Raw genomic sequence first — 14,827 nt, 5'->3', positions numbered from 1 at the left:
TCTGTTTTGGCTGTTTAACACTGGTACCTTCCTACCCGTGCCCTGTTACCATGGCTTACACAGCAAACTGTTTACTCTGGTACAGTTTGCAAATCAGCCCTTCCCGTGCAGCTATTTACAGTATGTGATGAGGAGTAGATAATAGTGCAATATTTTCCATGTATATAGTCCAGTGACGCATTTTGTTTACAGCCATTATGGTGGCGTTTCTTCACGCTCTATATAGATCATGTTTCGGGGGGGCTGCTTTTGCTGGAAGCAGCAACTAATTAATGTGTAGTTAAGAAACGGTCTGCTGTAAACACACACGCACACAATTTTCTAACTGAGAAAATGTTATTGTCTTGCTGTTTTTTCTGCAAATTGCATGTGGTGTCTTGAATAAAAAGGGGAAGCTTTAATACGTTGGGTTTAGCCTCACTTCTGAAGGAGCGAGGCTGATGAGAACAGGCACATGTGCGTGTGATCTCGTCCGTTTCTTTGCCGGCAGGTTGGCCAGTCCTCCTCATCACTAACTTTTGAATCTGTGCCTTGTCAATTTAAAGTGCACGAGAGGAAGAAACACCCAAGAGGTCACAAAGCTTGGGAAGTTTTATGAGGTTAGGTGGCTGCGTGCAGGAGAGAGCCCTGGCAGCACTCCCACCTGGGCTTGACCACTGGTGAAACCAGAGTCCCCCGGCAGCTCAGCTGCATCTTGCAGTGCCGCAGGGAGCCCAGCTGCCCTGGGCACGTCTGCTGCCTCCTGGAACAACTCCTTTTTCTCAGTGCAAAGAGGATGAACCGACCATTTCTCCAAGAAGACTGCAATTTGTATGGTGAGGAAGCACAGTAGGGCCATTGAGGTACCCAGAAGTATTATTTACAATCACTGAATGACCGCATTTTTCTTTCTGTGGCTTGGAAATATTTGGAAGGCTACTTCTGCCAGGGCCCTGGACCCGCTCATAGGCCTCAGTGGCTGGGACCGGCCTCCCCTGGGACCCCAGCCCCACCATCTCCTGCCAAGGGCCCAGGGCACGTGTCTCAGCTGGGCCTGGGGCCGACTGAAGTCCCTGCCTGAGCCATGTTGTAGGGGGGCCCGTCTCTGCCCCTGTCTCCTGGATGGGCCTGGGCCCTGCACTGCAGAGAGCTGCTCTCCTGGATGGAGCCCTCAGGCCTCGGACATGGCTTGGCATCCATAACTCTAGGCATAACATAGCATAACTGTTCTGTTCTGTTCTGTTCTGTTCTATTCTATTCTATTCTATTCTATTCTATTCTATTCTATTCTATTCTATTCTATTCTATTCCGTGCGCTCACCATGTGTCGAATAACGATGACTGTTATTTGCCCAAAATGCCAGGGGTTTTTCAGCTCCAAAAACACTTTCAAGGACACATCACACAAAGGTCACAAGTGGAAACGGGATTTTATTTGTATTTTTCTGGCTGTTTCAGAGCAGATGCTCACAAGCCTTAACACAATGCGCATGTGCAGCCAGGAGCAGGCTGATGCGCTCTTCCGTTGAGCTTCAAGAAACCTCCCTTGCAGCCTGGCAAAGGCAAGGCACAGAGCTGCAGAACGTAGCAGCAGGAACACAGGCCAAGCAGTCCCTGCTTCCTGAAGAGTGAGAACGTGAAGGATGAGGATCAGGACCAACCACACCAAAGAAGAAGAAGAAAGAAGAAGAGGTGTGTGGTACCGTGGGGTATTTTCCAAAGTATGACGCGTATTGATGACGAGCATACATTTGCCTTCCAAAACTTGCTCTGCCGCTGTGCGTCTTGGGCAGTGATGCATGAAAAGCGCTCTCGTGCCTGCCCTGCGCTTGGGTTGCAGGCAGGGAGAGCTGCAAAGTGGCAGCTGCGGATGGTGCAGCGAGCCTGGAGCCCTTCCAAGCCCCGGCTGTTTTGCACAAGCAAGAACCCCTGGAGAAATGGAGCCAAGGGAAGAGCAGAGCTCGTGCCTTTGCAAAGCTGCCATGGGCAAGAGAGGCAGAGAGAGGCAGGGCACGAGCGGCGCCTCGGAGGCGCAGGAGCAGCAGGCAGGGACCGAGCGGAAAGGGCCCAGAGGAGCCCTGACAAGGGGCTGTGCTCAATGCTACAGAGGACAAGAAGCAACCCCCGGGGGCCCCCCTGGGCCCGCCCTGGGAGCCTGGAAAGCTTCCTCCCCCTGGATGCGGGGCACGAGGGCCACCTTCGTGGAGCAGGAGCAGCAGGCACTTAGCCAAAATGGCCCAAAGCAGCCCTGGCAAGTGCCCGTGCTCAACGCTGCGGAGGAAGGCAAAAACCCCCGGAGACACTTGCTAGCCTGCCGTGGGGAAAAAAAGCCTTCCTCCCCCCAGCTGCAGGGCACGAGAGGCCATCTTCGTGGTGCATGAGCAGCAGGCAGTAACCCAGCCAAAAGGGACGAGAGGAGCCCTGACAAGTGGTCATGCTCAGTGCTGCAGAGGAAGGCAAAAAACCCCCGGGGAGCAGTGCCAATGTGCCCCGGGGGAAAATTCCTTCCTGACCCCAGCGCTGGCGATCGGCTATTCCCTGAGCACGTGAGCAAGACCTGCCTCCTCGTCCCGCAGCCTGGTCACGCCTCCCAGGAGGTGCCCAAGCCCTCTTCTCCCTCACCCTGGAGCCACCTCAGGAGCTTCCCAGAGTGGCCCAATGTCCCCGGCCTGAGCGACCGACCTCGGGGGCAAGAATCCTCCCTGCGCCTGGTGGGACGCCAGTGGCTGCTCCAAAGCACTGGGACCCCTTGCTTGTTATCTACCATCTCTGCATCCCATTTCTTACGGCTGCTGCCCCTGGCTCCGTGGCAGATGAGGACGACGAGCTCTGCAGTGCTCCTCCAGAAGGCATTCCCTTGCTCTTGCCACTGCTGTCCAGCTGAAAAGGCCTGACAGCCTCGGGCACCTCCAGGGCTTGGTGGTTCTCCTCATCTCCTGAGGGGCTTGCGTCTGTTCCCCAAAGGCTGAGGCAGGATTTCCATCTGTCAGGTGGGCTTTGAAGGTGGCCCCGCTGGGAGCTGCCCTTGCACCGCAGAACCTCCAGCAGACTTGTCCAGCCTCCGGTCTTCCTCCCTCAGCCCCCGCCAGGGGGGGCCAAGTAATTCCACCGGCTCCTCAAGGACTTCCTCGGGGATGTCTTCGGGCTGCGCCCAGGCCAGCTATGGCAGCGGGACACGGGACGATGCTGCCTTTTATCCTGCCCGGGGCATTGTGACTGCTGCGTTGCCGGGTGGTGGCCCTGTGACATGGGGGTGACATGAGCCTCCCTGCGCAGCCCCGCCCGCCGCCCCTCCGCCCAGCATCCTTGGGAGGAAGGCCTTTGGGGTGCTGGCCCCGAGGCAGTCCCTGTGCCCAGGAGGCCCAGGGGGCTGTCCCTGCCCTTGGTGGCCTTGCACTGGGCACCGCTGCTGGGCATTCCTGTAAATTCATCTGTACGTTCAGACTGTGTAAATAAGGACATTTACACCATAGACATTCATTTGGTTGTGGTGATGCCACAGGCGAAAGAAAGGGGTTTGGTTCTCTCTGCATGAACTCTGCAGACACACAGGGAGCGTGCATGATTTCCTCGCCATTGCTTACCAACGCACCAAGGGTCATTTGCTACTACACTGTTTATGGTGAGGTCTTCTTCTTGGAAAGAAGTCCGGCATTGTTTTGTGTTCTTGACCATATTTTTCCTCCCACTTCAGTAGCTCTTTTCCTCCTTTGGCCTTCATCCTTGATATCCTTCTTGAAAGTGATGGCAGCCCTCTCAGTCTTTGTCTTGCTCCTTCCAGTTGTCCTCTTCTTCTGTAGGCCCTCCATGCCCCTAATTAGCTGCTTAGTCTTTGTCTGCCTTCATCCCAGATAGGATTTGTCTTTCTTGAGCTCAAGGAATGAGAAATGTCCATAGTGGTACAGGTGAGTTCTCACCAGGGCTTTGCACAATTCTTGCCTTTCCTATGGAAATATCTTGCCTGACACAAAAACCACATTTGCCTGTATCCCATTCGTGGCTCACAGCCACCCTGTGGTCTGCTCATGCCTCCGGGAACACTTGCCTACACCAGTGTTTCCAAACTGGAGCAGAAAGTCGCGGTGCTCTACTTGATGTTGTGTTACCTCTTTGTCCCCTGCAGTTCTTCACGCAGGGTTTATTGATGTAGTGGATCTCTCTCCTGTCAGAGCTTCAGGTGGTGGGGAGGATGGGGGCCGTAGGACCATACTGCAAGGCAGAGCTTTTTCAGGCTCATGCATGAAATCCAGAATAGGATGTGGACAAGGAAACCTCCGTTTCTCGAACGATGCTGTTCTGCAATCTAAATTCCAAAGACCTGACCATGAACTTCACTCTTTCATACGTTCAGCGGCAGCAAAGCGTGAAGGGTGGAGCCTGAGGGATGCGTTAAGGGGGCTTTCACCCATTAGGAGCCTGCTGGAGTCCAGCTCCAGGCAGCCACCACCAGCAGCTCCAGCCCTCCACCGGCCGGCTGGGCAGTGGACGGGCTGTGCGGGTGGGCTCTGAACACGACGCTGGTGGTGTCAGTCCAGTCACTTTCAGAACAGATGTCTGCCTGCTAGGGAAGAAAATAGCCACGGCTGGCAGTAGCTGAGCTTCCATTTTCGAAGTTTCCTGGGAGAAAGTGCCCGATCAGTCCCGATGCTGAAAAAGCTGCAAGAGACAAAACCCTGGTGGGTCAGCGTGATGCAGTTGGTGGCAGTGCTGTCTGTGGGGATATGCTTTACTCTCCAGGAGTGTGAATAAAGGTTGCTGATGATTGTTTAAATGAATTCTGCAGGCATTTTGTGAAGAGGAAGGCTGTTGCTGGTAACGCTGATATGGGTAAGGAGGTGGCTGGCCAGGTGGCCGTCCGGCACTAGAAGGCAACTGCCTCTCTTTAAGAGGCCCTACGCGCCTGTAAGGTAGCTGCAAAGAAGGACTGAAAATTTTGCTTTTTATACGCCCACCTGAAACCACCTGAGAATGTTGGTGTGATGAAATTACTGACGATGTCATTCAGATACAAAGGAACTTTTTTTTAATTAATGAAATAAACTATGGAAAACAGTCTTCTATCACACACTTGGTAATGACTTTGCAAAACAGGTGCAATGAGTGCAGAAAGCTGCCGGACTATGTCTGTTCAGCTAAAGAATCTGAGCATTTTGATGCCAGCTCAGTGTGACGAGTCAGGTCCTTGCGTGTGTCCAAACGTGGATCTGAGAGATCAGCAGGCAGAGGGAGGCTGGAGACGAATTCCCTTGCCACGAGTGTCCCCTGTCCAGAGGGCTTTGAGGAAAAAGACCGTCTTGAAATAGCATGGGATTTATGAGCTACAACCTATGCTTTGGGTTATGCTTGAAAATGAACTGGTAGCCAATGCATTTTAAGACCATGCTTTCCTCTCTGCAAAGGGCTGCGCAAGGCAAACGCATGCTGACATAGCACATCCTGAAATACCTAGCTAAAGCTGTACTAATTGCATTCCCATACTGTAGGGGATGCAATCCCGTAAATTGGGTCCCACAACTTAAAAAGGATGTTAAGGTCCTTGAGTGCATCCAGAGGAGGGCACCAAAGCTGGTGAAGGGGCTGGAAGGCATGTCCTCTGAGGAGTGGCTGAGGACACAGGGTTTGTCTAGTTTGGAGAGAAGGAGGCTGAGGGGCGACCTCGTGGCTCTCTGCAGCTTCCTGAGGAGGGGACGTGGAGAGGGAGGTGCTGATCCCTTCTCCCTGGTACCCCGTGCCAGGGCGCGTGGGAATGGCTCAAAGCTGCGTCCGTCAGGGGAGGTTGGGACTTGACATGAGGAAACTTTTCTTTCCCGAGAGGCTGGTCAAACCCTGGAAGAGGCTTCCTAGAGGGGTGGTCGATGCCCCATGCCTGTCGGTGTTTAAGAGGCATTTGGGACAATGTGGTCCTTAACACCATGCTTGAACTTTTGGTCAGCCCTGAAGCGGTCAGGCAGTTGGACTAGACGGTCGTTGTAGGTCCCTTCCAACTGAACTATTCTATTCTATTCCCTGTGCTTACCATGAGTCGAATAAGGATGAGACTGTTACTTGCCCAAAATGCCAGGGGTTTTTCAGCTCCAAAAACACTTTCAAGGACACATCACACAAAGGTCACAAGTGGAAACAGGATTTTATTTGTATTTTTCTGGCTGTTTCAGAGCAGATGCTCACAAGCATTAACACAATGCGCATGTGCAGCCAGGAGCAGGCTGATGCGCTCTTCCGTTGAGCTTCAAGAAACCTCCCTTGCAGCCTGGCAAAGGCAAGGCACAGAGCTGCAGAACGTAGCAGCAGGAACACAGGCCAAGCAGTCCCTGCTTCCTGAAGAGTGAGAACGTGAAGGATGAGGATCAGGACCAACCACACCAAAGAAGAAGAAGAAAGAAGAAGAGGTGTGTGGTACCGTGGGGTATTTTCCAAAGTATGACGCGTATTGATGACGAGCATACATTTGCCTTCCAAAACTTGCTCTGCCGCTGTGCGTCTTGGGCAGTGATGCATGAAAAGCGCTCTCGTGCCTGCCCTGCGCTTGGGTTGCAGGCAGGGAGAGCTGCAAAGTGGCAGCTGCGGATGGTGCAGCGAGCCTGGAGCCCTTCCAAGCCCCGGCTGTTTTGCACAAGCAAGAACCCCTGGAGAAATGGAGCCAAGGGAAGAGCAGAGCTCGTGCCTTTGCAAAGCTGCCATGGGCAAGAGAGGCAGAGAGAGGCAGGGCACGAGCGGCGCCTCGGAGGCGCAGGAGCAGCAGGCAGGGACCGAGCGGAAAGGGCCCAGAGGAGCCCTGACAAGGGGCTGTGCTCAATGCTACAGAGGACAAGAAGCAACCCCCAGGGGCCCCCTGGGCCCGCCCTGGGAGCCTGGAAAGCTTCCTCCCCCGGATGCGGGGCACGAGGGCCACCTTCGTGGAGCAGGAGCAGCAGGCACTTAGCCAAAATGGCCCAAAGCAGCCCTGGCAAGTGCCCGTGCTCAACGCTGCGGAGGAAGGCAAAAACCCCCGGAGACACTTGCTAGCCTGCCGTGGGGAAAAAAAGCCTTCCTCCCCCAGCTGCAGGGCACGAGAGGCCATCTTCGTGGTGCATGAGCAGCAGGCAGTAACCCAGCCAAAAGGGACGAGAGGAGCCCTGACAAGTGGTCATGCTCAGTGCTGCAGAGGAAGGCAAAAAACCCCCGGGGAGCAGTGCCAATGTGCCCCGGGGGAAAATTCCTTCCTGACCCCAGCGCTGGCGATCGGCTATTCCCTGAGCACGTGAGCAAGACCTGCCTCCTCGTCCCGCAGCCTGGTCACGCCTCCCAGGAGGTGCCCAAGCCCTCTTCTCCCTCACCCTGGAGCCACCTCAGGAGCTTCCCAGAGTGGCCCAATGTCCCCGGCCTGAGCGACCGACCTCGGGGGCAAGAATCCTCCCTGCGCCTGGTGGGACGCCAGTGGCTGCTCCAAAGCACTGGGACCCCTTGCTTGTTATCTACCATCTCTGCATCCCATTTCTTACGGCTGCTGCCCCTGGCTCCGTGGCAGATGAGGACGACGAGCTCTGCAGTGCTCCTCCAGAAGGCATTCCCTTGCTCTTGCCACTGCTGTCCAGCTGAAAAGGCCTGACAGCCTCGGGCACCTCCAGGGCTTGGTGGTTCTCCTCATCTCCTGAGGGGCTTGCGTCTGTTCCCCAAAGGCTGAGGCAGGATTTCCATCTGTCAGGTGGGCTTTGAAGGTGGCCCCGCTGGGAGCTGCCCTTGCACCGCAGAACCTCCAGCAGACTTGTCCAGCCTCCGGTCTTCCTCCCTCAGCCCCCGCCAGGGGGGGCCAAGTAATTCCACCGGCTCCTCAAGGACTTCCTCGGGGATGTCTTCGGGCTGCGCCCAGGCCAGCTATGGCAGCGGGACACGGGACGATGCTGCCTTTTATCCTGCCCGGGGCATTGTGACTGCTGCGTTGCCGGGTGGTGGCCCTGTGACATGGGGGTGACATGAGCCTCCCTGCGCAGCCCCGCCCGCCGCCCCTCCGCCCAGCATCCTTGGGAGGAAGGCCTTTGGGGTGCTGGCCCCGAGGCAGTCCCTGTGCCCAGGAGGCCCAGGGGGCTGTCCCTGCCCTTGGTGGCCTTGCACTGGGCACCGCTGCTGGGCATTCCTGTAAATTCATCTGTACGTTCAGACTGTGTAAATAAGGACATTTATACCATAGACATTCATTTGGTTGTGGTGATGCCACAGGCGAAAGAAAGGGGTTTGGTTCTCTCTGCATGAACTCTGCAGACACACAGGGAGCGTGCATGATTTCCTCGCCATTGCTTACCAACGCACCAAGGGTCATTTGCTACTACACTGTTTATGGTGAGGTCTTCTTCTTGGAAAGAAGTCCGGCATTGTTTTGTGTTCTTGACCATATTTTTCCTCCCACTTCAGTAGCTCTTTTCCTCCTTTGGCCTTCATCCTTGATATCCTTCTTGAAAGTGATGGCAGCCCTCTCAGTCTTTGTCTTGCTCCTTCCAGTTGTCCTCTTCTTCTGTAGGCCCTCCATGCCCCTAATTAGCTGCTTAGTCTTTGTCTGCCTTCATCCCAGATAGGATTTGTCTTTCTTGAGCTCAAGGAATGAGAAATGTCCATAGTGGTACAGGTGAGTTCTCACCAGGGCTTTGCACAATTCTTGCCTTTCCTATGGAAATATCTTGCCTGACACAAAAACCACATTTGCCTGTATCCCATTCGTGGCTCACAGCCACCCTGTGGTCTGCTCATGCCTCCGGGAACACTTGCCTACACCAGTGTTTCCAAACTGGAGCAGAAAGTCGCGGTGCTCTACTTGATGTTGTGTTACCTCTTTGTCCCCTGCAGTTCTTCACGCAGGGTTTATTGATGTAGTGGATCTCTCTCCTGTCAGAGCTTCAGGTGGTGGGGAGGATGGGGGCCGTAGGACCATACTGCAAGGCAGAGCTTTTTCAGGCTCATGCATGAAATCCAGAATAGGATGTGGACAAGGAAACCTCCGTTTCTCGAACGATGCTGTTCTGCAATCTAAATTCCAAAGACCTGACCATGAACTTCACTCTTTCATACGTTCAGCGGCAGCAAAGCGTGAAGGGTGGAGCCTGAGGGATGCGTTAAGGGGGCTTTCACCCATTAGGAGCCTGCTGGAGTCCAGCTCCAGGCAGCCACCACCAGCAGCTCCAGCCCTCCACCGGCCGGCTGGGCAGTGGACGGGCTGTGCGGGTGGGCTCTGAACACGACGCTGGTGGTGTCAGTCCAGTCACTTTCAGAACAGATGTCTGCCTGCTAGGGAAGAAAATAGCCACGGCTGGCAGTAGCTGAGCTTCCATTTTCGAAGTTTCCTGGGAGAAAGTGCCCGATCAGTCCCGATGCTGAAAAAGCTGCAAGAGACAAAACCCTGGTGGGTCAGCGTGATGCAGTTGGTGGCAGTGCTGTCTGTGGGGATATGCTTTACTCTCCAGGAGTGTGAATAAAGGTTGCTGATGATTGTTTAAATGAATTCTGCAGGCATTTTGTGAAGAGGAAGGCTGTTGCTGGTAACGCTGATATGGGTAAGGAGGTGGCTGGCCAGGTGGCCGTCCGGCACTAGAAGGCAACTGCCTCTCTTTAAGAGGCCCTACGCGCCTGTAAGGTAGCTGCAAAGAAGGACTGAAAATTTTGCTTTTTATACGCCCACCTGAAACCACCTGAGAATGTTGGTGTGATGAAATTACTGACGATGTCATTCAGATACAAAGGAACTTTTTTTTAATTAATGAAATAAACTATGGAAAACAGTCTTCTATCACACACTTGGTAATGACTTTGCAAAACAGGTGCAATGAGTGCAGAAAGCTGCCGGACTATGTCTGTTCAGCTAAAGAATCTGAGCATTTTGATGCCAGCTCAGTGTGACGAGTCAGGTCCTTGCGTGTGTCCAAACGTGGATCTGAGAGATCAGCAGGCAGAGGGAGGCTGGAGACGAATTCCCTTGCCACGAGTGTCCCCTGTCCAGAGGGCTTTGAGGAAAAAGACCGTCTTGAAATAGCATGGGATTTATGAGCTACAACCTATGCTTTGGGTTATGCTTGAAAATGAACTGGTAGCCAATGCATTTTAAGACCATGCTTTCCTCTCTGCAAAGGGCTGCGCAAGGCAAACGCATGCTGACATAGCACATCCTGAAATACCTAGCTAAAGCTGTACTAATTGCATTCCCATACTGTAGGGGATGCAATCCCGTAAATTGGGTCCCACAACTTAAAAAGGATGTTAAGGTCCTTGAGTGCATCCAGAGGAGGGCACCAAAGCTGGTGAAGGGGCTGGAAGGCATGTCCTCTGAGGAGTGGCTGAGGACACAGGGTTTGTCTAGTTTGGAGAGAAGGAGGCTGAGGGGCGACCTCGTGGCTCTCTGCAGCTTCCTGAGGAGGGGACGTGGAGAGGGAGGTGCTGATCCCTTCTCCCTGGTACCCCGTGCCAGGGCGCGTGGGAATGGCTCAAAGCTGCGTCCGTCAGGGGAGGTTGGGACTTGACATGAGGAAACTTTTCTTTCCCGAGAGGCTGGTCAAACCCTGGAAGAGGCTTCCTAGAGGGGTGGTCGATGCCCCATGCCTGTCGGTGTTTAAGAGGCATTTGGGACAATGTGGTCCTTAACACCATGCTTGAACTTTTGGTCAGCCCTGAAGCGGTCAGGCAGTTGGACTAGACGGTCGTTGTAGGTCCCTTCCAACTGAACTATTCTATTCTATTCCCTGTGCTTACCATGAGTCGAATAAGGATGAGACTGTTACTTGCCCAAAATGCCAGGGGTTTTTCAGCTCCAAAAACACTTTCAAGGACACATCACACAAAGGTCACAAGTGGAAACAGGATTTTATTTGTATTTTTCTGGCTGTTTCAGAGCAGATGCTCACAAGCATTAACACAATGCGCATGTGCAGCCAGGAGCAGGCTGATGCGCTCTTCCGTTGAGCTTCAAGAAACCTCCCTTGCAGCCTGGCAAAGGCAAGGCACAGAGCTGCAGAACGTAGCAGCAGGAACACAGGCCAAGCAGTCCCTGCTTCCTGAAGAGTGAGAACGTGAAGGATGAGGATCAGGACCAACCACACCAAAGAAGAAGAAGAAAGAAGAAGAGGTGTGTGGTACCGTGGGGTATTTTCCAAAGTATGACGCGTATTGATGACGAGCATACATTTGCCTTCCAAAACTTGCTCTGCCGCTGTGCGTCTTGGGCAGTGATGCATGAAAAGCGCTCTCGTGCCTGCCCTGCGCTTGGGTTGCAGGCAGGGAGAGCTGCAAAGTGGCAGCTGCGGATGGTGCAGCGAGCCTGGAGCCCTTCCAAGCCCCGGCTGTTTTGCACAAGCAAGAACCCCTGGAGAAATGGAGCCAAGGGAAGAGCAGAGCTCGTGCCTTTGCAAAGCTGCCATGGGCAAGAGAGGCAGAGAGAGGCAGGGCACGAGCGGCGCCTCGGAGGCGCAGGAGCAGCAGGCAGGGACCGAGCGGAAAGGGCCCAGAGGAGCCCTGACAAGGGGCTGTGCTCAATGCTACAGAGGACAAGAAGCAACCCCCAGGGGCCCCCCTGGGCCCGCCCTGGGAGCCTGGAAAGCTTCCTCCCCCCGGATGCGGGGCACGAGGGCCACCTTCGTGGAGCAGGAGCAGCAGGCACTTAGCCAAAATGGCCCAAAGCAGCCCTGGCAAGTGCCCGTGCTCAACGCTGCGGAGGAAGGCAAAAACCCCCGGAGACACTTGCTAGCCTGCCGTGGGGAAAAAAAAGCCTTCCTCCCCCAGCTGCAGGGCACGAGAGGCCATCTTCGTGGTGCATGAGCAGCAGGCAGTAACCCAGCCAAAAGGGACGAGAGGAGCCCTGACAAGTGGTCATGCTCAGTGCTGCAGAGGAAGGCAAAAAACCCCCGGGGAGCAGTGCCAATGTGCCCCGGGGGAAAATTCCTTCCTGACCCCAGCGCTGGCGATCGGCTATTCCCTGAGCACGTGAGCAAGACCTGCCTCCTCGTCCCGCAGCCTGGTCACGCCTCCCAGGAGGTGCCCAAGCCCTCTTCTCCCTCACCCTGGAGCCACCTCAGGAGCTTCCCAGAGTGGCCCAATGTCCCCGGCCTGAGCGACCGACCTCGGGGGCAAGAATCCTCCCTGCGCCTGGTGGGACGCCAGTGGCTGCTCCAAAGCACTGGGACCCCTTGCTTGTTATCTACCATCTCTGCATCCCATTTCTTACGGCTGCTGCCCCTGGCTCCGTGGCAGATGAGGACGACGAGCTCTGCAGTGCTCCTCCAGAAGGCATTCCCTTGCTCTTGCCACTGCTGTCCAGCTGAAAAGGCCTGACAGCCTCGGGCACCTCCAGGGCTTGGTGGTTCTCCTCATCTCCTGAGGGGCTTGCGTCTGTTCCCCAAAGGCTGAGGCAGGATTTCCATCTGTCAGGTGGGCTTTGAAGGTGGCCCCGCTGGGAGCTGCCCTTGCACCGCAGAACCTCCAGCAGACTTGTCCAGCCTCCGGTCTTCCTCCCTCAGCCCCCGCCAGGGGGGCACAAGTAATTCCACCGGCTCCTCAAGGACTTCCTCGGGGATGTCTTCGGGCTGCGCCCAGGCCAGCTATGGCAGCGGGACACGGGACGATGCTGCCTTTTATCCTGCCCGGGGCATTGTGACTGCTGCGTTGCCGGGTGGTGGCCCTGTGACATGGGGGTGACATGAGCCTCCCTGCGCAGCCCCGCCCGCCGCCCCTCCGCCCAGCATCCTTGGGAGGAAGGCCTTTGGGGTGCTGGCCCCGAGGCAGTCCCTGTGCCCAGGAGGCCCAGGGGGCTGTCCCTGCCCTTGGTGGCCTTGCACTGGGCACCGCTGCTGGGCATTCCTGTAAATTCATCTGTACGTTCAGACTGTGTAAATAAGGACATTTACACCATAGACATTCATTTGGTTGTGGTGATGCCACAGGCGAAAGAAAGGGGTTTGGTTCTCTCTGCATGAACTCTGCAGACACACAGGGAGCGTGCATGATTTCCTCGCCATTGCTTACCAACGCACCAAGGGTCATTTGCTACTACACTGTTTATGGTGAGGTCTTCTTCTTGGAAAGAAGTCCGGCATTGTTTTGTGTTCTTGACCATATTTTTCCTCCCACTTCAGTAGCTCTTTTCCTCCTTTGGCCTTCATCCTTGATATCCTTCTTGAAAGTGATGGCAGCCCTCTCAGTCTTTGTCTTGCTCCTTCCAGTTGTCCTCTTCTTCTGTAGGCCCTCCATGCCCCTAATTAGCTGCTTAGTCTTTGTCTGCCTTCATCCCAGATAGGATTTGTCTTTCTTGAGCTCAAGGAATGAGAAATGTCCATAGTGGTACAGGTGAGTTCTCACCAGGGCTTTGCACAATTCTTGCCTTTCCTATGGAAATATCTTGCCTGACACAAAAACCACATTTGCCTGTATCCCATTCGTGGCTCACAGCCACCCTGTGGTCTGCTCATGCCTCCGGGAACACTTGCCTACACCAGTGTTTCCAAACTGGAGCAGAAAGTCGCGGTGCTCTACTTGATGTTGTGTTACCTCTTTGTCCCCTGCAGTTCTTCACGCAGGGTTTATTGATGTAGTGGATCTCTCTCCTGTCAGAGCTTCAGGTGGTGGGGAGGATGGGGGCCGTAGGACCATACTGCAAGGCAGAGCTTTTTCAGGCTCATGCATGAAATCCAGAATAGGATGTGGACAAGGAAACCTCCGTTTCTCGAACGATGCTGTTCTGCAATCTAAATTCCAAAGACCTGACCATGAACTTCACTCTTTCATACGTTCAGCGGCAGCAAAGCGTGAAGGGTGGAGCCTGAGGGATGCGTTAAGGGGGCTTTCACCCATTAGGAGCCTGCTGGAGTCCAGCTCCAGGCAGCCACCACCAGCAGCTCCAGCCCTCCACCGGCCGGCTGGGCAGTGGACGGGCTGTGCGGGTGGGCTCTGAACACGACGCTGGTGGTGTCAGTCCAGTCACTTTCAGAACAGATGTCTGCCTGCTAGGGAAGAAAATAGCCACGGCTGGCAGTAGCTGAGCTTCCATTTTCGAAGTTTCCTGGGAGAAAGTGCCCGATCAGTCCCGATGCTGAAAAAGCTGCAAGAGACAAAACCCTGGTGGGTCAGCGTGATGCAGTTGGTGGCAGTGCTGTCTGTGGGGATATGCTTTACTCTCCAGGAGTGTGAATAAAGGTTGCTGATGATTGTTTAAATGAATTCTGCAGGCATTTTGTGAAGAGGAAGGCTGTTGCTGGTAACGCTGATATGGGTAAGGAGGTGGCTGGCCAGGTGGCCGTCCGGCACTAGAAGGCAACTGCCTCTCTTTAAGAGGCCCTACGCGCCTGTAAGGTAGCTGCAAAGAAGGACTGAAAATTTTGCTTTTTATACGCCCACCTGAAACCACCTGAGAATGTTGGTGTGATGAAATTACTGACGATGTCATTCAGATACAAAGGAACTTTTTTTTAATTAATGAAATAAACTATGGAAAACAGTCTTCTATCACACACTTGGTAATGACTTTGCAAAACAGGTGCAATGAGTGCAGAAAGCTGCCGGACTATGTCTGTTCAGCTAAAGAATCTGAGCATTTTGATGCCAGCTCAGTGTGACGAGTCAGGTCCTTGCGTGTGTCCAAACGTGGATCTGAGAGATCAGCAGGCAGAGGGAGGCTGGAGACGAATTCCCTTGCCACGAGTGTCCCCTGTCCAGAGGGCTTTGAGGAAAAAGACCGTCTTGAAATAGCATGGGATTTATGAGCTACAACCTATGCTTTGGGTTATGCTTGAAAATGAACTGGTAGCCAATGCATTTTAAGACCATGCTTTCCTCTCTGCAAAGGGCTGCGCAAGGCAAACGCATGCTGACATAGCACATCCTGAAATACCTAGCTAAAGCT

At 54.3% G+C, this 14,827-nt stretch overlaps 1 protein-coding gene across 7 annotated transcripts in view; it reads left to right on the top strand.

Annotated features, from left to right (window-relative positions):
* PDE1C (phosphodiesterase 1C) overlaps positions 1-14,827 on the top strand; it is a 352,044-nt gene that overhangs the window by 315,364 nt on the left and 21,853 nt on the right. Inside the window, exon 19 of one of the 7 annotated variants that reach the window (XM_087767428.1) lies at positions 4,763-4,788. The exons of the other annotated variants lie outside the window; for them this stretch is intronic. Coding sequence (XP_087623554.1) covers positions 4,763-4,773 — 11 coding nt within the window. The 3' untranslated portion in view covers positions 4,774-4,788. Of the gene's footprint in view, positions 1-4,762; positions 4,789-14,827 lie in introns of those variants that run through there. 7 annotated transcript variants of the gene reach the window in all.

This window comes from Nipponia nippon, unplaced genomic scaffold (assembly GCF_047370975.1).
Source record: "Nipponia nippon isolate SJK-2023a ecotype South Korea unplaced genomic scaffold, ASM4737097v1 scaffold_1, whole genome shotgun sequence".
Lineage (NCBI taxonomy): Eukaryota > Metazoa > Chordata > Aves > Pelecaniformes > Threskiornithidae > Nipponia > Nipponia nippon.
The sequence above is the reverse complement of the archived record's forward strand: the minus strand, read 5'-3'. Positions and strand labels throughout refer to the sequence as shown.